Raw genomic sequence first — 23,200 nt, 5'->3', positions numbered from 1 at the left:
CTACCACTTTTGAAGTATGTGTTTGTATGTGAAAGACACATTTCCTTAAAATAGGGAAAACTGTTAAAATCTAGAATATCTTTAGTGCAGATCACTAATACAGGGTTAGTTTTCAGTTTAATCTAGTTTAAAACTTGTCTTCTTGATAAAATCTTTAATATCATTTAATGCTAATGGCTTAGCCCTGGTTCAAAGTGGCCTATGAAATCAATTTTAATAGCAGCAAACATTAAACCAGCCAAAAAGCCTTGTGGTACATCCTTTTCCTTACCTGCTCAATACTTTTTCACCTTTACCCTTCCACTTCATTACATTTAACTATTCATAGGCTTTGAATTCTTTGTATGTGTGAATATATTTGGTTCTTGCTCACTTGTGGGTTGACCGATCTCAATAGAAATGTCATAAATCTATAATAAGTCCAATTTTACTCTCTAGATTTACCATTGAGATGGAGGCAGAGGGTGCTCCTATTTTATAAAACCTGTAATAGAAAGTGTTTAGGGCAGGGGTGCTCAGGTCCTGTAACTTCTAGATGCAGCTCTGAATCTAAAAGGTTATTACCCTCATTTATCAGCAGAGGCATGCTAACGAGCCCCTCGTTTGATTCCGGTGTTAAAAAATAGGGTGCATAAAAAAGCTGTAGGATAGTAGCTCTTGAGGACTGCACTTGAGCACGGGTCTCTGCTGTAGCAGATATCTCTCTTGAGGTCTTCTCTTAGGTGAAACATGTTTATGTTGGCGCTAACGGCTAGTCTGAACAGCCTACCTCATGTCCAAAGTTTCATACCAGAGAACCATATGGTTGTTCAAGCTCAGGAACAAGGGAGACTAGAATAGAATAAAATTTTATTGATCTCACAATGGAGAAATTCACTTGTGACATCGGCTCTCATACACAACAGAAGGAGTATATACAGTGGATGGTAAAAAAAAAAAAAAAAAGCAAGGGATTTAAGGTGACATACTTTTTTATTTTCTTTAGTCCAACTGTTTTTAATATTCTTTTTTGTTTCGCATTTTTATTTTCTTTTTCCTACTTCCTTTGATTCTGTTTTATTTTTTCTATATTTTAATCATGTAAAGCACTTTGCATTGTCTTTGTACTGAATTATGCCATACAAATAAATTTGCCTTGCCTTATATATAGCCTACAGTATCTCATGTACGGTAAAGTGGTGGCAGGTAAAGTGCGGTTTGTTTGACAGATAAATAGTATAACAGGGACCCATCCATATATGTAACTAAGAAGAAATGATCAAGCCTTCTGTATCATGATAAATGCTGTCTAATGTGAAGGTGGTGTATAGGAATCAAACATTTACTTGAAACACAATATCTGTATTCCTTTAATAAACCTTTATTACTTTGAAATAGTAATAATAAAACAAGAGAAGACATAGCTCCACATCTGGTCGTCTTTGGCTTGAGACACGATGTATTTTTCTCTATATACTGTAGCTTTCTGTGGTAAACAAGACAGTACTGTAAAAGGAGCAGTTTTGTGAAGAACCAGTTGAAATAAAAAAAAGAATAATTCTGTGAATTATTTTTATCATGATTGACTCTTTTTTTCTAAGTTGTGGGTTAGCGCTTTTTTAGAAAAAACATCTGCTTCCCCAAATCGAAGAGAAGAGCAGAAATGTTTACAGTGTGCAAGTTTTAATCAAAACTTCTAAACAGAACTGTTTTGTGACCGACCTGAGCTATCCTAAACAGAGGTCAGCTCAGGTGTTTGCTGAAGGTTTGGCTTTTTAAGCTTTCTGTTTTTGCCAGAAAACAATCTATGGTTTATTTTTCCACAACCTGAGCTTAGTTTTACATCTGGGACTTAAAATGTGTTAAGTGCAGTTGGCCCTGAATTATTTACACCTCTGGAAGAACTAGGTCTACCGTTATATTTTAATTCTACCAACATGTTTCATATTAAAGTTTTGAATTGGCCCAGCCAGAGTCTTGAATCTGATAAGAGGAAAAATTAAGAAATATGGTCAACAATAAGATCGTTTCATGTAATTAACTATGGTACTGTAAGTTGCACGTCTCACTTAGATTGAATAAAAAATAGTAAATTGGGAAATTTCCTATTAGGAACTAATGATATCTTTTAGGGATATAAATAGTTTTAGTCCAAACTCTTCAGGTTGTGAAGTTACATTAATAAAGTTTTATTACAGGTCATCATCCTGCCTTTATTTTATCAAATAATAGCAACTTTTTTGCATTTTTTCTGTCCTTTCCTTGGCATTATTTTCGGCGTTATTTTAATACATTCAAAACAAGAACTTTGGGAGAAGGTTGAATCATAGCTGGAATTCATGTCTCATAATTTTGGACTCCTAAATCAATAATATTCTGAAAACATTTAACTCTTTTCATGGATTTTTTTTGTTCTTTCTCTGTATAAAATCAAATTATTCCCTGTCTTTAAACTTGTAAATGGTACCTTTTTTTTTTTACTTCAAGATCATGCATTTTTTTTTTCAATGGATTTAAAGCTACTGGAATCTACATTGAAATATTAAAACTTTTTTTTTTTAAGTAATGCAGTTCAAAAAGTAGAACTTGATATTTGATGTGGAGAAATATTTTTCAGCATTTCTGTTCATTTAGATTATAGTTGAGAGCTAATAAAGAGCTTATTGTTGACCAAAACTATTGTTAACCTGCTGACATGGAAGTTGTTCATTCGTGCTCCAGAAGGGGCACAAGCCATAAAAAGTGAATGGCTAAAGGAGCAGACTGTTTAGATTAAGTTAGATAAAAACAGAAACCATATAAATAACAGTGATCTTATCCTTTAGAGGGGTTTTACGTAAAGTCAGAATTCTGAGAAAAAATCAGAATTCTGAGATTAAAGTCAGAATTCTGAGATTAAGCTCAGAATTCTGGAAAAAAGTCAGAATTCTGAGATTAAAGTCAGAATTCTGACTTTTTCCCCATACTACAGTGAAATAAAATTTTAAAAATCAGTTAACTTTTATTTTTTTTCAGTGGCCCTAATCCTCTTCCGTATAGTTCCTATGCTCCACTTATCTGGAACAAACTTCCAGAAAACTGTAAAAGTGCAGGAAGCCTGAGTTCCTTTAAATCAAGACTAAAAACACATTTGTTTAGGATTGCCTTCGACTGTTATAGATCATTAGTTCAACTTTTTTATTTTCTTTAGTCCAACTGTTTTTAATATTCTTTTTCGTTTTTGCATTTTTTATTTATTTATTTTCCTACTTGCTTTGATTCTGTTTTATTTTTCCTATACTTTAATCACGTAAAGTAGCCTACTTTGCATTGTCTTTGTACTGAATTGTGCTATACAAATAAATGTGCCTTGCCTTGGCATTAAAGGTTAGGAAGCTCTCCTTAAAGTGTCGGCGGACATTTAATCCAGCTGACGCCTCTCCCTTTAAAGGATCGCAGGGGCTGGGCTGGGAGACAGAGCGCACTGCCTGCATCATTGTTTCTCTATTGATGGGATGAGGAGCAGTCTGGTATCACATTAAATCAGCGTTTCTGAAAGCGAATGATGATGCTGGATATTTCCTTGTGAGGCTGAAATCCCTCCTTTTCAAGGACGCGCTCCTTTCTTTTCTCTCCATCTATAGCGAGTGATGTCTGTAGTCAGGAGGTAGATCTCATCAGAAAGCAGCCTAAAATGCCTGATCATTTGGAAGGGGACCGCCTGCCGTGGGGTGCGGTGAGGATGTGATCTTTACCGGGATTTCCGCTTTCTGGCTCCGCTGTCTCCTCTCCGCCGCTCAGGATGCCCAGAGCTCTGCGGAGACTGCTGCATGTGATGCTTTTCTGCCCGCTGTCCAAAGGCCTGCAGGTAGGGCTGCACACATAATCTGACGATGTTGCCTGTTTCAAACGATCTGGATTCAAATCACACGCAAGTCCTCCCATTAAAACAGAAGCGAATACAGGAGGAAAGAAAGGGAAAGATTGCTAGAGATTATGGTGCAGAACATCTCATCTTCATTTAATAAACTGAGCAGATTCAAACTATTATAGGTGAATTCACAATTTGTAACAATATTTACTTAGAAATAAAGCTGAGACTTGTCATTCCTGCATTAGTTAGTATAAAATGCTACATTCAATTCAGTTTATTTATATAGGTCATCTTAAGACACCAGAGGCATAGCCAGAAATTCTTTAATAAGGGTGGCCAGGCAGTAACCAATATACACTGAGGGGTGGACAAAAGTAGATAGGCACCAGAACCTCTGGGTGAATCTACACTGTTCCAACAGTAAAATTAACGAGCTAAAAATCTATATTTTCTAAATAAAGACAAACTATACTTTCCTACAGCGTTTGCTAACAAATAGATGCATATATTTAAACATCCTTCTAGATAAAAGGTATATTGGATAAAATTCTTCGAGGTTTGCCTTCTGGAGCGAACATTTTTTCCATCGTCATTACTTGCCTACTTTTATCAATATCATTCTACATTAAATTAAAAATTAAAAAGTACTTATATCTACATTGATGTATAATTTAAAGGGTTTTTATTAAAATAGTTATTTACAGTATCTATGATTTCACTGAAGACACTTAGATGACTTGCAGAGACACATTTTCTCTCTATGGCAATAACAATCTAGTTCTGAAAGAGCATGAATTCTAAACTAATCCTCTCTAATGTTGGTATATTGATGTAGATAATTAGCCACAGTGTTTTTGTTGTCAAGTAATTATTAATGTATATAAAATTAAAATGTTTTGAATATTCTACTTGAGAGAAAAAAAATGGTAGGGGTGGCCATGGCCACCCCTGGCGCCCCATCTAGCTCCGCCCATGCTTTACAGTTCACCAGATCATAAAGTCAAATTGATTCAAAGTTTTCTATCTAAGGAAAACCAGCTGATTGCATTGATACATTGACTCCAAGGCAATCCTTGTAGCATGCTTGTAGCGACAGTGGAGAGGAAAAAAATCCCTTTTAACAGGAAGAAACCTCCAGCAGAACCAGGCTCAGTGTGAGCGGCTATCTACTGAAAGGCTGGTTATTCTCCCGCAGCAGTGTGTCACAGTGAGCTTGTCGCAGGTATGACGCAGTCATTTTGGATTTATGCTCTGCACTATTTTTATTCCACGCCACAACGCAAAAGGGGAAAATTACAAACTAGCTGTCGGTCTAGATACGGCCGAGGCGGTCAGGAAATGGGGGAAGGTTCGTCAGACTATGGAGGGAAATGAGGGCGAAAAAGAGCGGGGATCCTGGTGGAAAAAGGGTCTCAGCGTTCTCGTGCACCTCGCTCTTCTAGCTGGTCCAACTTCACTAGTCGTTTTCTGCAATCGTGGTCATACAAACAAAAGAAGCCGGTAAGGTACCACACAGGAAATACACATAGTGTAGAGCGGATGTAGAATTGACCAATCAGAGGCCTCCTGTCTGCGGTACTGTTTGTGGTCACCTACAATTTTGGAAAGGTGAGGCAGAGTGTATGCGGATGGGGCGGGGGCGTCTGCGTTTACAGCAACACGCACGCAGATGACCTAGTTTTGAAGTATAAATCAGCCTTGAGGCCGACTGAGGTTCAACGAGACAGAAGCAGAGATATATTTAAATCCAGTACAACAAAGGCCTTCGGAAGTTATTTACTGAAAAGTCTTATATTTCAACATAATTATTAAGACATCTATGTGAAAACCTCACAGATTTGGTGGAGAACATATAATCTTTTGGAGAACATTAGGGGAAAATTATGTTATAAAACAAACAAGTTTTGAACAACAGAAAGAATGTAAAGATGGCCATTCGCCTGAAATTAGAGGGAGGAGAAAAGAAAATATTTATTCAGAGAACCAGCAAGGAGATAAGTGGGAGAGTTCCAGAGATTAACAGCTCAGGTGGCAAAGCATGTTGGCTGCTATCTGTACTCCACACATTTTGCAATAATTTGAGTTGCTAAAAGAAATTCAACATGGGAGCTATAAAAGTCTAGTTTGCATTTTGCCTTTGTGGGGGAAACATCAAGCATCTGGAAAAAGTGTTCTTGCTTTTAAAGCAATTTTTTATTTTTTAAATATATTGAGCAGGAAAACTAACACTTTGTATCACCCTGAACACACTGTACCCAGGTTGAAACATAGTGGTGGCAGTACCATGCAGGAAGAATGCTTTAAGTCAGTAGGGATTATGAAGCCTATCAGAACCGACTCAGGAATATGGCCAGTGTAGGATTTAATGAAATGGTTTACATCAAACCGTATTCAAGTGTTAGAGTGGACTAATCAAAGTTCACACCTGAATTTAACTGAGAAGTAAGAACTAACATTAACAGATCAGAATTGAGCTATTTGAGCTATTTTGAAGGAAAAGCTGGAAAACAGGCTTTTGTCTTGATATGAAAAGCTGGTAGTAATACCTAAAAAGCACATGCAGCCATAACTGCAGGGAAGAGTTATGGTACATATTGTTGCGTGAGGAGGAATGCAACAAATGCATAACACATTATTGGATTTTTTTATTTGTAAAACAATCCATCTATCCATTTTCTGTCACACTTATCCCAAGCGGGGTCCACAAGGGATGCTGGTGCCTCTCATCAGCTGTCTACAGGCGAAAGGTGGGGTACACCCTGGACAGGTCGCCAGTCCATCGCAGGGCAACACAGAGACAAACAACCATTCATACCTAAGGAGAATTTAGAGAAGCAAATTAACCACAGTCATGAACCCACGCAAGCTCAGGGAGAACAAGCAAACTCCATGCAGAATGACCCCGGGCCGGGAATCGACCCCAGAACTTTCTTGCTGAAAGGCAGCAGTGCTACCCACACAACACATATATAAAAAATGCAATATATAAAACAATATATAAAAAAATGCTTCCACTTCTCTTTGATGTGCAACTTTGTTTAAAATATTCAGTAATAACATGGTGGATTCTTAGATGAGTTTTGAAAATGTTTTCTTCTGCAAGGTAATGTAAAGATCAGGGAATATTACTGAATCATGTTGGCTTTGAAGCCCCTTTTGTCTTCTACAATCCATCCATCTCCTCCTACGCTCCACAGAATCGTCTGCCAGCCATCAAGGTGAAGTACCTTCTCCTAGCCTGGTTGGGCATTCTTATCATCAGCTGGATTGTCTACATGCAGTATGCCTCGTATGCCGAGCTGTGCCGCGGGCATGTGTGCCAAATGGTCATCGTAAGTGCACATACACACGTAGAAAGAAAATCATAGAATGAATCTAAAGGTATTTATGAAATGTTTACACACAGTAAACATGTCTTCTTATAAAGCAGCCACTGCAAAATGTGGAGAATGTTTCAATCAGCTGGACTGAATCAGTTTAGTCACAATGAATGAACTGATCTTTTGTTGAGCAAACAAAGAGAATGTTTACAGCATTCAGCTGATTCTAATTTTTAAAGATGTGGGATAATTAGAAAATTTGCTATCTTTGCCAAAAACACTGCAAACCAGAGAAAGGAAATGAGAAAAAGCACTTATTTTCACTTAACAAGGTTTCAAGATTTTAAAATGTAAATTAGATTAAGGGAACGTGCTGCTACCACTTCATCTGCAAGCTGGTGAAGTTTTGCAAGGAAAAATAAACACGCAAAAACATATATTTTGCTTTTCCTCAAAAACTTAAATGTTTCTGATAATCAAACTATATAAAATTTAATTTTTAAATAAACATTTAATCAACTTAGAATAAAATTGTCAGTCCAACTGCCACATACCCCCCCGTTATACTTTAACTACATGAAGTTGTCGCAACAATTTTAAAAAGCAGTGCCAAAGTAAAAGAGAGTCCAGTGCATATGGATGCAGAAGAATAAATATGATGACTAAGGATGTACCTGTACCAAGAACAGCTGAACGTCTCACTGCACCCATCCCCCTTTCAACATATTGTATGACACAGAGGCCTTCATAAATGATTTAGAGCCATGCCTAAATGGAATGGAGGTATAATTTTCTTTTTAACTTTTCTCAAATATAAGATTTAAGCTTTAGAGAAATAACTCTATTTACTTATATTTCTCAAGTAAAAAAAAACAGGGTAAGAGTTTTTATTCGTTTTTAACTGATGTAGCCTATTTTGAAGTGTTGCTTTTATCATCGTGAACTTGGATTGTCTGCTGCAGCTGCAGTGAGGGGAAACACAGCTCTGAAAACAACACATTTTTTTTCGTTTCAGTATTATTCAGGTTTTATTTAGGGAGGTTTCACCTTCAATAAACCAGCCTGACCTTGTTCACACTCCATCTGTTTGTGTGAGAACTCGGATGTGTCATGTGACCCCCACCCCCCTGTCCACCAGCTCGGGGAATTTCCAACACATGCCAATGAATATAACCATTAGAGGAGAAAAGTGATGTGTTTTTCTTTGCGCTTATGTTCTTTTGGTGAATAGAAAAAATGTCCTTGATAGATTCTAGATGCTGTAAGTTGGAGCACATAATTGTTGCACACATATACACCATTTTGGTTCACTCTCATGGTCACAGTGCAACATCCAATCCTTACTTCTTTGGGGTATAGATGCAGTGGTGTAGAGCACACATTCAGGAGACTCTAGAGACATGTTGGTTGGAGCAAGAAGTCAGGGTAATACAAATAAAACACAGTTGGAAAAAGACTGCTTGATTGCATTATGTAAGGTTTAAAGTCTAATATGCTTTGGGGCTTTTTGCATTTGGATTTGGCCCGTTATGTCCAAATAAAGTAAACTCTTCTAGCTCCATTAGTTTTAGGATATTTTGGACATTTTAAAGCTCCCAACTTTGGGCAGATCACTCCTTCATTTTCTAGGTGACCTTTGCACTAAGCAAGGACAGTAGACTTGGGCTGAATCCCAAACCAGACCCTGAGCACTATCCCTATGTTTGCACGTTGGTACAGAGGGTTCGTCCAATGAAGGGCCATCCCAAACCACGTAGTGGTAGAGCGTGTGGACCATTCAACCCTTAAAAAGTGAGTCGGCATCAGTGCAGGCTCGTTGCATTTTGGCAGTGGGTGTAACAGTGTACTAGTGGTGGAGGAAACAAATGTAGTTCCACTGGTTTGCTGTATCTTTATCACCCTGACAGAAAATCACAAGTTAGGAAAAATAAAAAAAGACACCATTAATGCCTAAATGGAAGGTCCTCTTTGAAATAGTTTTACTTGACTGGATAGATCTATTTTTAAGAAAATTACAATTTTGGTTTGATGTTAATTTTATGTGCGCCACGGAGCTGCAGCCACACATGTGGTGTCAATACTGTCTCACTTCCAGCTCATCACATATTGACACTTGGTCAAGTCCAATGTGTGTCAGATACTGACGCGACGGGGATACCCCCCTTTTTAGAAATGTACCCATGGGGTTAATCACAGTTTGTAGCATGAACTTCCAAAAATGGTTCCATGAGCTGTTAAGTAAAAACCTACCACTAACCCATCCCTTACCCTACACCTAACCCCTAAACCTAAAGAAACACTAGTATACATGTTACCATACACTTCTAAAGCTGCCAAAGTAACTATAGGCTAAACTTAAAATTTTTTTTGCGACGTGATACACTGTCCGCAACGTGTCTTTACCCTGCACGTCATACACTGATGCAGGGGTTATGTTGTGAATTGGGAGGGAGAGTGTGTTGGCGGCGTCATTATTTTGCCATAGGCACGACTGCTTTCCCTATCCCGTTAGAGCAGGGGTCTGCAACCTTTCATATTCAAAGAGCCGTTTTGACCAGAGTTCGACCACGTAAAAGTTGTGTAGAGCCGCAAAATATAACATGACTTTTACTAGAAAACCTTTTTTTCTTTTAATCTTATATAGGAAATTAGTTGTTGCCATCTCAATCAAAAATTCANAAAAAAGACACCATTAATGCCTAAATGGAAGGTCCTCTTTGAAATAGTTTTACTTGACTGGATAGATCTATTTTTAAGAAAATTACAATTTTGGTTTGATGTTAATTTTATGTGCGCCACGGAGCTGCAGCCACACATGTGGTGTCAATACTGTCTCACTTCCAGCTCATCACATATTGACACTTGGTCAAGTCCAATGTGTGTCAGATACTGACGCGACGGGGATACCCCCCTTTTTAGAAATGTACCCGTGGGGTTAATCACAGTTTGTAGCATGAACTTCCAAAAATGGTTCCATGAGCTGTTAAGTAAAAACCTACCACTAACCCATCCCTTACCCTAACCCTAACCCCTAAACCTAAAGAAACACTAGTATACATGTTAACATACACTTCTAAAGCTGCCAAAGTAACTATAGGCTGAACTTAAATTTTTTTTTGCGACGTGATACACTGTCTGCAACCTGTCTTTACCCTGCACGTCACACACTGATGCAGGGGTTATGTTGTGAATTGGGAGGGAGAGTGTGTTGGCGGCGTCATTGTTTTGCCATAGGCACGACTGCTGTCCCTATCCCGTTAGAGGGAAGAGGCCGTCCCATCCACGTTTATACCCTCCCACATACAAATAGGCGCCCTTCACAGCTGTGAGTGGGCCTTTATTGCAAGTGACATTTGAGAGTTAAGCGTCAGTTTGGGGTTCAGCCTTGGTGTGCAAGTCTGGTGTGGTAGAACCAAACCTAAACCCAGTTACATACATAAATATATATTTTCTTATATATATAAAAATGTATGTATAAAAGGTGGTGTATGGTTGCGCTTCTACCTGTTTATGCAGTGGAAGTTCTCCTTTATTATGCCAGTGACTTTGCAGCAGTTCCTTATACCAAACATCCATGTTGCAAAAATGGGGAGAGACAGCAAGTGCAAATCGTGGCAGCGCTACCTAACTGTGGAATGTGTGGTGGCACCCCTAGATACCGCAGCTAGGTGCGTAGCAGATGCCACTGCTCTGTGGAGATGCCACAGAACATGCTGTCGTGTTAACATATTAAATGTAGGAAAACTTTATTCAACCTTTGTTCTGCTCTCCTATTGCTGAATGGTTAGCACTATGTTAGTGCAGATTTGCACAGTGAAAATTATCATTTGTGCTACTTTTGTTGAAGAGATAGTAAAGATATTTTTTTTAGGTCATCCAGAGGTCACCATCCCCCTATCAAGGTCCAAATTGAAGTGGTCTACTGATTTAGTGCTTCTGACTTAGTTTTTAAGATATAATGAATTATGAAATATGGCTTTTTACAAGACCACATGGCACATTACATTTCCAGTTCTTGTGGCCATTTAATAGGACTTGCCGGCTAAAGTAAGCATAAACAACAATGGGGAGAAGACCAAGCCCTGGATTTCTTATTACTAGTGGAAAAGCACAGTTAAAACTAAAGAAAATGGAGTGAATTAACCAACTGGATCTCTATGAATACAGAGCGTTGACTACGGGCCAATATGCGTACTTTGTGTGTGTTTTTGTGTGCACACGAAACATCATCAGCCTCAGCCCTAGCACTATTCCAATTCACAAGAACACAAGACCGAAAACGGACAAAATCCCTAAATGTTGTTCTCATTTCTCTCTCTTTATCCAGCATGCATCAAGGCAGACTTGAGCATTCTCCAGACTAACAGCTGTCCCAGCATGCACCACGGCAGCAACGGCTCCCAGGGACGCTCTCACAGAGCTCTTAAGTTATTTTAGCTCTTAAGCTATTAAGTTAAAAGTTCACCTTTCTGTTGCCGTTGCTCCACAAAAGTACATTTTAAGATAATTTGAGAAGAGAACATTATACATAATATATATATATATATATATATATATAAAAAAAAGTTGTGATGTTGAGAGGCTTGTACTACCAGAGATGCCACAGCTAGGTGCCGATGCTACGTTTTGCCCCTGCTGAAAGTGGAAAGGAAAACTCCTCTCTAACGAAAAAAAACTCCGGCAGAAACTGGCTTTCTGCCATGACCTACTGGAGGTTTGAACAGACATAGAAAATACACAAAATTAACACAGTTGTACTGATCAGGATTGCCTTCTTTGTTTTATACCAAACATCCATGGGGAGAAAATAGGTAAGTTGCAATAGTAGCTTCTGAAGAAGCTTCATCTACCTAGGAGAGAAGCACAGCTTAGGTGGCCCCTGGGCAAGATTTTTTAAACCTAGACGAAAAATAGCACATACAGCAATGTCTATCAGAGATACATGGCTAACCCCTGTGAGACAGGACCAAATGGATCGTCTGTAGAAGGAGAACATAAAAAGCAGCAGCAGCAGGAGCCCGGCCGATGCTACTTAACCATAGATCCACCATAATGGGAGAATTTTACCAATCAGGTCAAAATTTATTTAACAAAATCTAAGCAAAAAAGTTAAAGGACCATGTTTAGCTTTATTATTCTGTTTTTTAGCTAACTTAGAATAAAGCCAAACTTTAGGTTTTAAACAAATGGCCTTACATTTACAATCTAGTGTAAAAATAAAATACAATACATTTAAAATCAAGTTGTTGTTTTTTTTTTTGGAAATTCTGTATATTTAAATAAACTTGGTTTTGTAATTTAAACTCTTTAGTTGTTCTATTATCCTTTATGTGTGGTGTATTATGATTTGGTTTATTGTACAACATATTATGAGGAAGCTATCCATACACTTAATTCAATGTCATTATTAGTTACTAAATTCACACAATTTAACTTCATCTCATCAAAATTTTTAGCATTATAGGGTCCATTGTGAATAATAAATATAATTCAATGGTCTGTATATTAACTTCTTTCATATATTAGATGCCCTGAACTATAAAGCACAGTTCATCTTCTTGCCTTTTCCACTTCCTTACCATTGATTCATTAATATCAAATTCTCTCAATGCTGCTTTATTTCCATGTTCTAATGCCCGACTGATATCCTTGAGTTGGAAGTCTGTGTCATAATCATGCAATTTTTGGGGCTTCCTATACTTACACTGTATTATAGTGAAGCACGGTATGTATTAATCTGTCATGCTCCTGACTACTGTAGCCGTAATGCTGCAATCACTGTGGCTTTGTCATTTACCAAAGTCATAGCCTACCAAAACATTTTGACAGAGCACTGTGTGAATCATAAAAATCTCTTCAAGGTCAGTTTGAAAACAAATAAGTTTTAGTCTGGCTGGGAATCAGTGACCTGTGGGAAACAAAATGCGAAGTGAGGTAGACATGAACAGGAAGTAAAAGCACTTAATAGAGGATGTAGCACAATGAAATGTAATTGTTTCTAAGAAACAATCCTTGCAAAGGTTAAGCAGGTGTTTTGCAGAAATTTAAACCTACTTGTGGTTTCTAAGGGTATATATGTTTGCTTGTTTCCTGTAATTTAATGCATTTTCATGGTTGTGTTTGCAGTGTGATCACTACAGAAGGGGCATCATTTCAGGCTCATCATGTAAGGCTTTGTGTGATCAGAAAACCTTGACTCTGCACCGCTGCATGTCCACTTCCTCAACCCATCAGGTAAAACACAGCAAACATGTGATTGTAAACTTTTAAAAATTATATGAAGTAATTTATGTATGCTTATATTTTAGTAAATGTCAAATATCATGTCAACAGAAAGAAACTAAATGCAAAGCTAATTAATGAGTAATGTCAACACTATAACAAACTGTGATTTTTTTTTGTCCTGCACAAAAAAACCTTATGTAAAAGCATAATTCCGCGTCTAGACAAATTTAAAAAAAAGTCTCCAGTGGGTAGTCACGAGACAAGTGTGGGGTTTAGCGAAGTGAGTTCACTAGGGTTGTGGTCAGGATAGGGGAAAGTGACAGTGGTTTTAACAGACTAAATAATAGATGCTTTCAGGTTGCGTTCCATCTATGCTCAGATGTCTAAATACCACTTAAAACTGTTTTTTTAGTCCATGTGATGCCTGTAACTGTGAACAATGGAGAGTATGACCACTGAAAGTACAGCGTCATTAATTCTAGAAACATGTCAGTACAAATTCCTAGTTCCATACCCTATAATTTCAATCCACAGAGGGCAGGACAATGTTTTACAGGCCTTTTTCATAAAGCAGCAATGTACCTCTTTAAAAGTTAAACATGAAGAGGTGATAAATTAATGGCAAAGAAATTCCATTTTCATCACCAGTCATTTTCAAGAATGATTTACTTTAAACAGCAGTATTAAATAAGTGATTATTTCATTTTAACAGGTTTTAATACTGACATAAATGATGGAGTATTAGGGGCAGGCTAAAGGGAATAGCTTTTTTGATAGACTGTAATTTTATTAAAATAAAGTAGTAAAATTAAAAGAATAAAGTCATTATATTACAACGAAAAGTTGTAATATTACGAGGCTAAAGTTGTAATATAACAAGAATAAATTCATAATGTTGCTAGATTAATGTCATAATATTATGAGGTCAAAAACAGGTTATTCTCTTAACTCGTTAAACAGTCGGGCTTAAGCAGTAGTAACCATGTTAAATGTTAGTAATTTTCTAAGAAACATATCTTTGAAATATAATAGCCAGCATTTTAGATATATATGTGGACTTAAAGTTAATAGGATTTTTACTGAACCTGGTCAAGTTAGAATAGAATAGAATGGAATGGAATTCAATAGAATAGAAAATCCATTTATTGTCCCACAATGGGGAAATTCTTGTGTTTACAGCAGCAAAAAGATTATAGAAAAAATGGTCACACGAATGTGGACCTTAGAAAAATATAAAAGAATAACATGATAAAGTAATAACATAAGAAAAACCTAAGCTACTGTCTAAAATGTTCTGCATGTTTCTAGGTCTACATTGGACTATGGAAAGATAGGCCAGTGGTGATCAAATGTGGCATTGAGGATCCAGTGAACATAGATGGAGTCCCAGACACCCTGCCAAGGCCAGAAATGAGTTTATTTGACAAACCGACTCGTGGAACCTCAATGGATGAATTTAAAGAGATGTTGCACAGTTTTCTTAAGGTATTCAGATTATTTACCATATATGGAAAACCACTTCTGCGACAATTGTACGGACCCAGTATAGTGTCTGGATCACTATTTGTGACACTATTAATCTCTTTTCTTTAGGTCAATCTCGGGGAACAGCCAACTTTAAGCGCCTTGGTGGACAGGTTCATCACTCTTGCCGACGTCAACCAGGATAACAAAGTGTCTCTTGCAGAGGCCAAGTCCATTTGGGCTTTGCTTCATATTAACGAGTTCCTCCTGATGGTGGCGCTGCAGGAGAAGGAGCACACACCAAAACTGCTAGGCTTTTGTGGAGACTTGTATGTAACAGAACGAGTGACCCATAGCTCCCTTTACAGGCTGGAGGTCCCTCACTACCTTAAAGCAGTCGTCCCCGAGGCCCTTAGCTCTAGTCTTAACCACTGGCTGGCGCCATCCTGGCCCCGAAGGGCGCGCATCACCATCGGCCTGCTAGAGTTTGTGGAGGAAGTCTTTCACGGATCATATGGGAGTTTCCTTATCTGTGATGCAAGCCCTTACCACGTAGGTTACAATGCTAAGTACGACTGCAAGATGGCCAGCCTGTACAGCGTGGCATCAGATGCCATGGTGCGTTCTTTTTTAAAGGGTCGACGGTGTGAGAACAATGCCGACTGCACTTATGGCAGAGACTGCACGGCCACGTGTGACCGACTGATGAAGCAGTGCAATACTGAGGTTGTTCAGCCTAATCTTGCAAAAGTGTGCATGCTGCTGCAGGATTACCTGCTGTTTGGAGCTCCCTCAGACCTGCGGGGGGATCTGGAGAAGCAGCTACGCACCTGTGTGACACTCAGTGGTTTAGCAAGCCAGATGGAAGTTCATCACTCATTGGTTCTTAACAACCTGAAGACATTGCTGTGGAAGAAAATTTCCAACACACAGTACTCCTGAACATAAACTTAGCCAACAAGTTCCCTGTCTTATGTGTAAACCATAAAAAAATAAAATTAAAAAAACAGCTTTTTTTTTTGGCTTCTGAAGTTTTGCCAAATGGTATAACCAATTTGCTCATTTGTGTTATTATCATCCGAGATGCAGTTCTGTGAAAAAGTATTTACCCTCTAAAGAATTTCCTATTTTATCTTGTTTTGTCATCCTCTTGACATTTGAAATGTTTATTTTTTTATGGCAGGCAAACACATCAATCGTCTAAGGAAGTTAACGAGGTTGTTTTTAATTTTTATGAGTCTCCAATGAACCTCGCTGATAGAAATTAACCACAAATGGATAAAACCTGAGAGAGTGGTATTCCTTTCAGGGGTGAAACATTCCTCACCTTCATGACGACATCGAGAATTTACAAACAAGATAACAAAATAATATAAAACTATTTAAAGCAATGTAGGCCTTATTTGCCTCAGTTTTGTCAGGGTTGATGATTTACCAATCAGAAGAGATGAGGGTAATCGCTTCATGGAAAATTTTAAAGGTAAATCATTGTTGATAAAAAGAACCAGGCCCATATTACACTTGCTAAAAGTATCTAGACGTTCCTTAAGACTGCCACAATAACATAAATCTCCAGTAGAAAATCAGTACACTGACAGTCAAACATGATGTTGTGATTGTCTGTGCTTTACTGCTACTGAACTTGCTCTACATATTGTAAATGATAATCCTAAATGAGTATGTCTGATCAACAGCTTAAGCTCTTGTAGATATATATATATATTTTTTTTTTATCTAAAAGGCACATGGAAGCCGACCTCTAAGTGATTAAAGCAAAAAAGGGGCAAATAAGCTTTTAAAGGGGTCTATAAAAGTCAGGACCTTAAATATGTTCATAAATATACCAATGAATTTGAACAACTTTGCAGAGAATGGCTCCAGGTTCTTCATGCAAACAAAGGGCTCCTTGTGAGTTACATTAAACATTTCATGGCAGCGTTTGCCACCGAAGGTGGCACACACCCAGTTGTTAGGCTTAGGAAGTAAGTACTTTTATATGCTGTCTCTATGGAAACTGTGAACTGACATTTATAACCTCAATCAAGAGAATCAGCAAGCCCAAATTTCTCATGACATCAGTTATTTTAAAGTCATTGGTTTGCCAGACATTCATTTGCACATATATACTCAGGACAATGCCTGTAACTTCATCTGTTCCATTAAAGTAGTTTTGAAAGTAAACCAGCTTGTATTTATTTGTCTTGGTTTTGTTTTAATTTTGTTTGTGCATGACTGAAATTGTGGCTTTAGTCAAAAAGTTTCTTTTCTGTACATTAAATTGATTTCAGCAGATTGGAAAAGTGCAGCTGTCAGGAAATATGAGCAAAATCATTTGCAAATAAATTCATGTTTGGTTCAATAAACATATTTCCTCTATTTTTCCAAAACAAAAATACATGAGGCAGTAAGGACTGGTAAAATAATAAACAAGTTTAACATTTTATTAATATGCATACATGATAACTATTTTTTTCATTGAAAAGTACATTTATCCGTGTGGCAGACATCTGAATTGTCACTAGTTTCTTTGTCCGTTGTGAAATTTGAGCTTTTATTTTAAACATCACAGGTGCAGCTGAATAAATTAGAAAAAGAAATAATGTTACCTAACTCAATTTATTACATGAAAAAGATTTATTAGGATATAGTTTAATAACTTATCCCTGCCAATTTGGATTATTATGGCTTTTAGCTGGTGATGTAATGATAACTCAACATTTTGAGCTGATCTTCAGAGATTCCAAATAAGGAATGTGAAATTGCCTGTACAAAATAATTTTAAACAGCAGCTGCAATAAGTGGATATGTTGCAATCAATCTACAAAATAACCCCAACCTATTTAAATAAGGAAGCTGCATATGCTATTGGCTGTTTGAGAAAGATGAAGTCTTAAGCCCTGGAGTTGGAGGCATAATTGTAGAAAAGGTTAAATAATAATGACAAAAAGAATATCATTTCTTAATGCACATGAGTAGACCCATCTAAAAAAAGCTAAAAATAATAAAAGTTGAAAGCTGAAAAGCTCCTCAACCCAACCTCCCCCAGTAAGATTAAAAATGAGATTAAGCTCCAAACAGCTGCATTCACCTCAGCCAACTCCTGTCTTGTGCTTGCTTGGTCTATTGCAATTTTATTCAAAATAACTCTTTGTGTGTAGCTTGAAAAAGGAAAATTGAAGTAGAATAAAACAACCTCTTCCCAAAGCTAGGGATCCCATCGCCCCACCACTGCTTTGTACTTTTACAGGCATTGTGATGGATGTAATTATTTAGCTGTAAATATTAATTTTTTTTGTTTCTTTTTTTAATAAACATGCTACTATTTCAATTCCATCCTGTTTCATTGAGTTAGTTTTAGCATCGATCTGTGCTGGCATGTGCAAACATCTTTCCCCCAATTCTAAAATTCTACCATAAATGAGCTCACATGCACACAGACTATCTAACCATACATTTTTGCATTCAAGTTTGCAGCTGAGTTAGAGACCTGATTTGTAGGTTACATTAAATAAATAATTTAGCATATGCCCCTCCAAGTATTGGCACATTTATCAAGGCAAAAATAAATAAATAAATAAATAAAAAGTTTATGCATTGCTCTTCAGACATTTTCAACACATTTGTTTTGCACTTTTCTGATAGATCCTATGGTATCAAGTTTGCACGTTTTTATACACAAAAACATTTTTTAGATCAGGTCCTTAGTTTCTTAAACAATGCTCTAGTCAGTATTATCACTTTTAAAGAACATTTTTAGTACATTTAAAAAAAAAATTAGGTTGATATACACTATGTACTCAAACTACGCACAACAACACAATTTAGATCTTGGTTTACATGTAGCTGGTGTTATCGTGGTTATTAGAATACGTTTATACTCTTTGTAAAAATACCTAATCTTATTGGAAAATGTAAATGTCATTTTAACAAAACTTGTAACTAAAGGAAACATTAGGTGCTGTAAAATAATCTTTAAGACTTTGGATTTGATAAAGCAGTGGACCAACACCCACAGATTATGCATTTCTATTCTTATTGTAAACTCTGATATCCATATAAAAAGTAAAATTGACATTCAAATGAAAAGAAAATGGTGGACTTTTAAGTAACGCTCCAGTCATAATTTCTTTTAACCTGGAGAGACACACAGGGGGGCAATTAGAGAGTTAATTGATATGAATTGATAAAAAAGATGCTGGCAGGAGACACATAGCTGAGTTATCAGGGATATTAATAGAATAGGCAGAATAAATGTCGTCAGTCACTGCCCTGTTTATTCTTCATTATTATTACTACCCCAACTTAACTGCAATACCGAAATAAATTTAAAATTTAGTTTATTGCATTTTGTTTTGCATGAACTTAGGAATATACTATAAAACATAGCAAGAAAGTTAACAGTTGTAGCTCCTGTCTTTGATTCACCTGTATGACTACCAGTTTCTATTAGGTGTAAGTCACAATCACAAACATTACAAATGCTTTTAATATCTCTTTTCTGTCTGTAATAAGTCTATTAGTTTCATTTCCTAAGTTTATACACTGAAATTACTGAAATGAAATACCTTTTGTGGTAGAAATTATTTATTGCGTGACTGGGGATAATAAATAACATCACAGATCAGATGGAATGTGAGATTTTCCAAAACTAAAGAAATCCAAGTTTTTTCATCTGAACCTTTAGAGATAGAAATAAGTACAAACTTAAGATGCTAAAACATACCACTAGATGTCGCCATATGTGACAATATCAATGTCTTTAGAAGATTTAGCAAATTTTATACAATGAAAATTGTCAAACATCAGCAATGGTTACGGGTCCCTTGTTGCCCTGTTATGGACCGGCAACCTATTTAGAGTTTGCCTCTTAACCCTAAACTTATAGGAACCAGTCATTTGCAGCCCTATAAGTATCAGTTATTATTAATATATCTTTTTTATTTTGGATGAGTTTTTTGTTTTTCCATGAAGAAAAAGACAAGCAACGTCAAACCCAACATTTAAAGAGATTGCCATGTGGAAAGGAAGTGCTAAATAGAATCTTGCAGATGTATAACAAGTCACTAGATGGTGCTGTTTGACTTAATCAAAACGATCACAATTGTGTTATTCAAATTTTGGTTAAGGCATGTGTTAAGATAATTGCAATGATTTTTTTTAAATAATGTATTAGATTAAGCTGAAGCATCTTAAAATTAATCCAATTAGGGCAAAGAAGAATTGTATTGCCTTATTTATTAAAGTATGAAGGAGAGATTGGGGATGGTTGCAACACTTCTTAGGAACAATTTCAACATGTCATAAATTCATTTAATTTTACAAATCAGCTTTTGTTTACTGTCTCAATGTGAGTATTATTCTGATAATTTGTATTGTTCATAAAACTTATCAACTAGACTCCAAACTTGAAGATTCACCTAACACCTGCCCTCAACTGACCCACACTCCAATGAGGCATGTGACCGAAACCACTACGACGAGGGAGTTACCAACCCATCAGAACCCCCTAATGACCATTAACACCTCCCATGTGACCTCCTCTGCCCCCCCTAATTCTTTGTTACACCTACAGTACATTAATCTCAGTGCTCCCCACTACTAGTTAGAATTGAAAAAGCCTCTTGGATAAGAGGCGAAATGTAGTCTGGAAAACTTCACGTTCAGTTGCCTAGACTGAACTTTTTCAAGCTGTATCAATAAGGCAGTTTTCTGATTCTCTTGACACATATCTGTACCTTCCAATCTCTCATCAACAGATTAAGCACTAAAACTATCCCTCCCTAATATAGATGCTTTTGATTTAGGTTACTGGAGGACAGTAGGAATCATTTTCCTCACTCTGTCATTTTCTGCTACTACTCTCTATATAGTCATTTAATTGAATTCAGTTTATTTATATAGTGCCAATTCACAGTACATGTCATCTTAAGGCACTTTACAATTCAACTAGATCTAATTGATTCAAAGTTTTCTATCTAAGGAAAACCAGTTGATTGCATCGACTAATTGGCTCAAAGGCAATCCCTCAAATAAAGCATGCTTGTAGCGACAGTGGAGAGCTAAAACTCCCTTTTAACACCTCCAGCAGAACCAGGCTAAGTGTGATTGGCCATCTGCCTACAGAGGCCAATTGGGGTTCAAGGAGACAGAAGCAGAGATACAAAAGGCAACTGTCAACCAGCTCCTCAGGCGGCCGCGTCCAGGAAACACACAGTCAGGCAGACAGACTCCGAGACAACCCTTACGTCAGATGACGAAGAGAGCACAGCCTAACCTGACTCCGCCAGATGGATTTGCACCGCATGTCCATCTGGAAACCTTCCCTTGAAGTAATTTTGGGAAGGGGCGAAAATACTGGTTAGCTGATTAGCCTATGTTGGTGATAGACGGGCCAAATAAACCAATCAGATCAACGAAGCATATGACGTACTAACAGAGCGACGACGAAAACACAACCACAAGCCAGGCACAAGCCAATTTATAGATCAAACTCTTGCCGAAACCAGTCGGGAGAAGAGCAAAAACATCTTTTCCTCTGAGAAAAGCCTCCAGAGCAGTGTTTTGCTCTTCTTTCAGCGAAGAAATACTCTGTAATTCTGATAAAACTTGCTCGATAGCCACGCTAACGCTAGTTTCATCGGCTGAAGCCGCCATGTTCTTTAGACTGAATTGTTGCGCTTCTCGTTGCATCACACCTCAACCCGCCTGAAAGCCAACGCTGATTGGACGTTCGTTTGGTGGATTGCTCCAGATTTTCTTTAACGGAGAGTAGCCAGACTGATCTGCGAGTGAAACCTTGAAAGCTCGCGAGATCAGGATGGTCTCACGAGGCTAAGCACAGCCAGCCAGTCACAATCAAAACAAGGACTATTCTAAAAAACTGGCCAAGTTTGAACAACTATAAGTAAGGTGTTGATGGCAGCAGCACAGCTGATATTTCTCTCCAGGATGGTGCCACAGCCAAAGAACGAAGCAAATGAAGCCACTATGATGAGAAAAAAAGCAGAGAGAGCATAACGTTATAGATTGAACTAACAAATTCCACAGAGTGGGAGAATAGAGATAGAATGAAGCAGAATGATGAAATCGGGGTCCTATGTCCTCCAGCAGTCTATGCTTATAGCAGCATAACTATAAAGATAGCTCTGGATAACCTGAATGTATCAAAAGGAAACGTTTTAAGACCCTTAAAAGTAGACAGGGTGTCTGCCTCACAGGTAGTTGGTTCCACAGCAGAGGAGCCTGATAACTAAAAGATCTGCCTCCCATTCTACTTTTAGAAATTCTAGGAACTACTAGTAAACCTGCAGATTGAGAGCAAAGTGCTCTGTTAGGAACATGAGGAACAAGATATCTGATATAAGATGGAACTTGGCTATTTAAAGGTTTTTATATGAGAAGGAGGATTTCAAATTACATTCCAGATTTAACAGGATGCCAATGAAGAGAAGCTAGGATAGGAGAAATATGATCTCTCTTTTTAATTTTCATCAGAACTCTGGTTTGAAGTAATAAATGCATGGACTAGCTTCTCAGCATCATCCCTGGACAGAATATTTCTATTTTTTTGCAATATTCTGGAAATGAAAGAAGGGAATTCTAGAAACATCTTTGATATGGGATTTAAATGACAAATTCTGATCAAAAATAGCACCAAGACTTTTTACTTTATTATCTGAGATCAATTGAATCCCATCTAAATGAAGAGACTGATTTATCAGCTTCTTTTTCAAAGACTCTGGTCCAAAGACTATAACTGCTGTTTTATGTTTTGGATGTTTCTGAGCTTCAGCACACCTGATTCAGATGTTTGCAGTTCAGCAAAGCCTGTTAATCTGCTATCAATTGATAACAGGTGTGTGGAAGCTGGGAAACATCTAAAACATGCAGGGCAGTGAGCCTTGAGGACCAGGGTTGAAAAACACTTAGCTAACTTATTGGTGCCATAGGCGTTGTTCTTTCCTATTAGATGATACAGCAGATCAAAGTCTTCAGTTTTCAATCTAGTATCATTTCTAGACCTACACCTGCCACTACATATAACAACTGTACTTTCCTCCAACAGATCATAACGCTAGCCTAACATGTTCAATTAGGACCTATTTCTGCCTATTTTCCTTAAGTACACATTGATGTGTTTGATTTCTATCTATTTTATGCCCCTACTATTTGTGGCAAATAGATGCTCAATTGAACCTACCTGAGCCCATAATTCTGTTATTTTATTTTTTTATTTCGGTTTGACGAAATTATATAATCCTAAATTGTATATTTTATCTATCTATCTATCTATCTATCTATCTATCTATCTATCTATCTATCTATCTATCTATCTATCTATCTATCTATCTATCTATCT

General features: G+C 37.2%; 1 protein-coding gene across 1 annotated transcript; it reads left to right on the top strand.

Annotated features, from left to right (window-relative positions):
* Window positions 1-3,760: 3,760 nt before the first annotated feature.
* Window positions 3,761-15,821, top strand: fam69b (family with sequence similarity 69 member B). Its single transcript, XM_015384525.1, has 5 exons — window positions 3,761-3,826; window positions 7,030-7,164; window positions 13,279-13,386; window positions 14,686-14,862; window positions 14,971-15,821. The coding sequence occupies exons 1-5, from the start codon at window positions 3,761-3,763 to the stop codon at window positions 15,781-15,783; spliced, it is 1,299 nt and encodes a 432-aa protein (XP_015240011.1). The 3' UTR covers window positions 15,784-15,821.
* Window positions 15,822-23,200: the final 7,379 nt, after the last annotated feature.

The sequence above is a fragment of the Cyprinodon variegatus genome, unplaced genomic scaffold (assembly GCF_000732505.1).
Source record: "Cyprinodon variegatus isolate N-32 unplaced genomic scaffold, C_variegatus-1.0 Scaffold315, whole genome shotgun sequence".
NCBI classification, from domain to species: Eukaryota; Metazoa; Chordata; class Actinopteri; order Cyprinodontiformes; family Cyprinodontidae; genus Cyprinodon; species Cyprinodon variegatus.
Note: the sequence above shows the minus strand (reverse complement) of the source record. Positions and strands in the feature narration are given on the sequence as shown.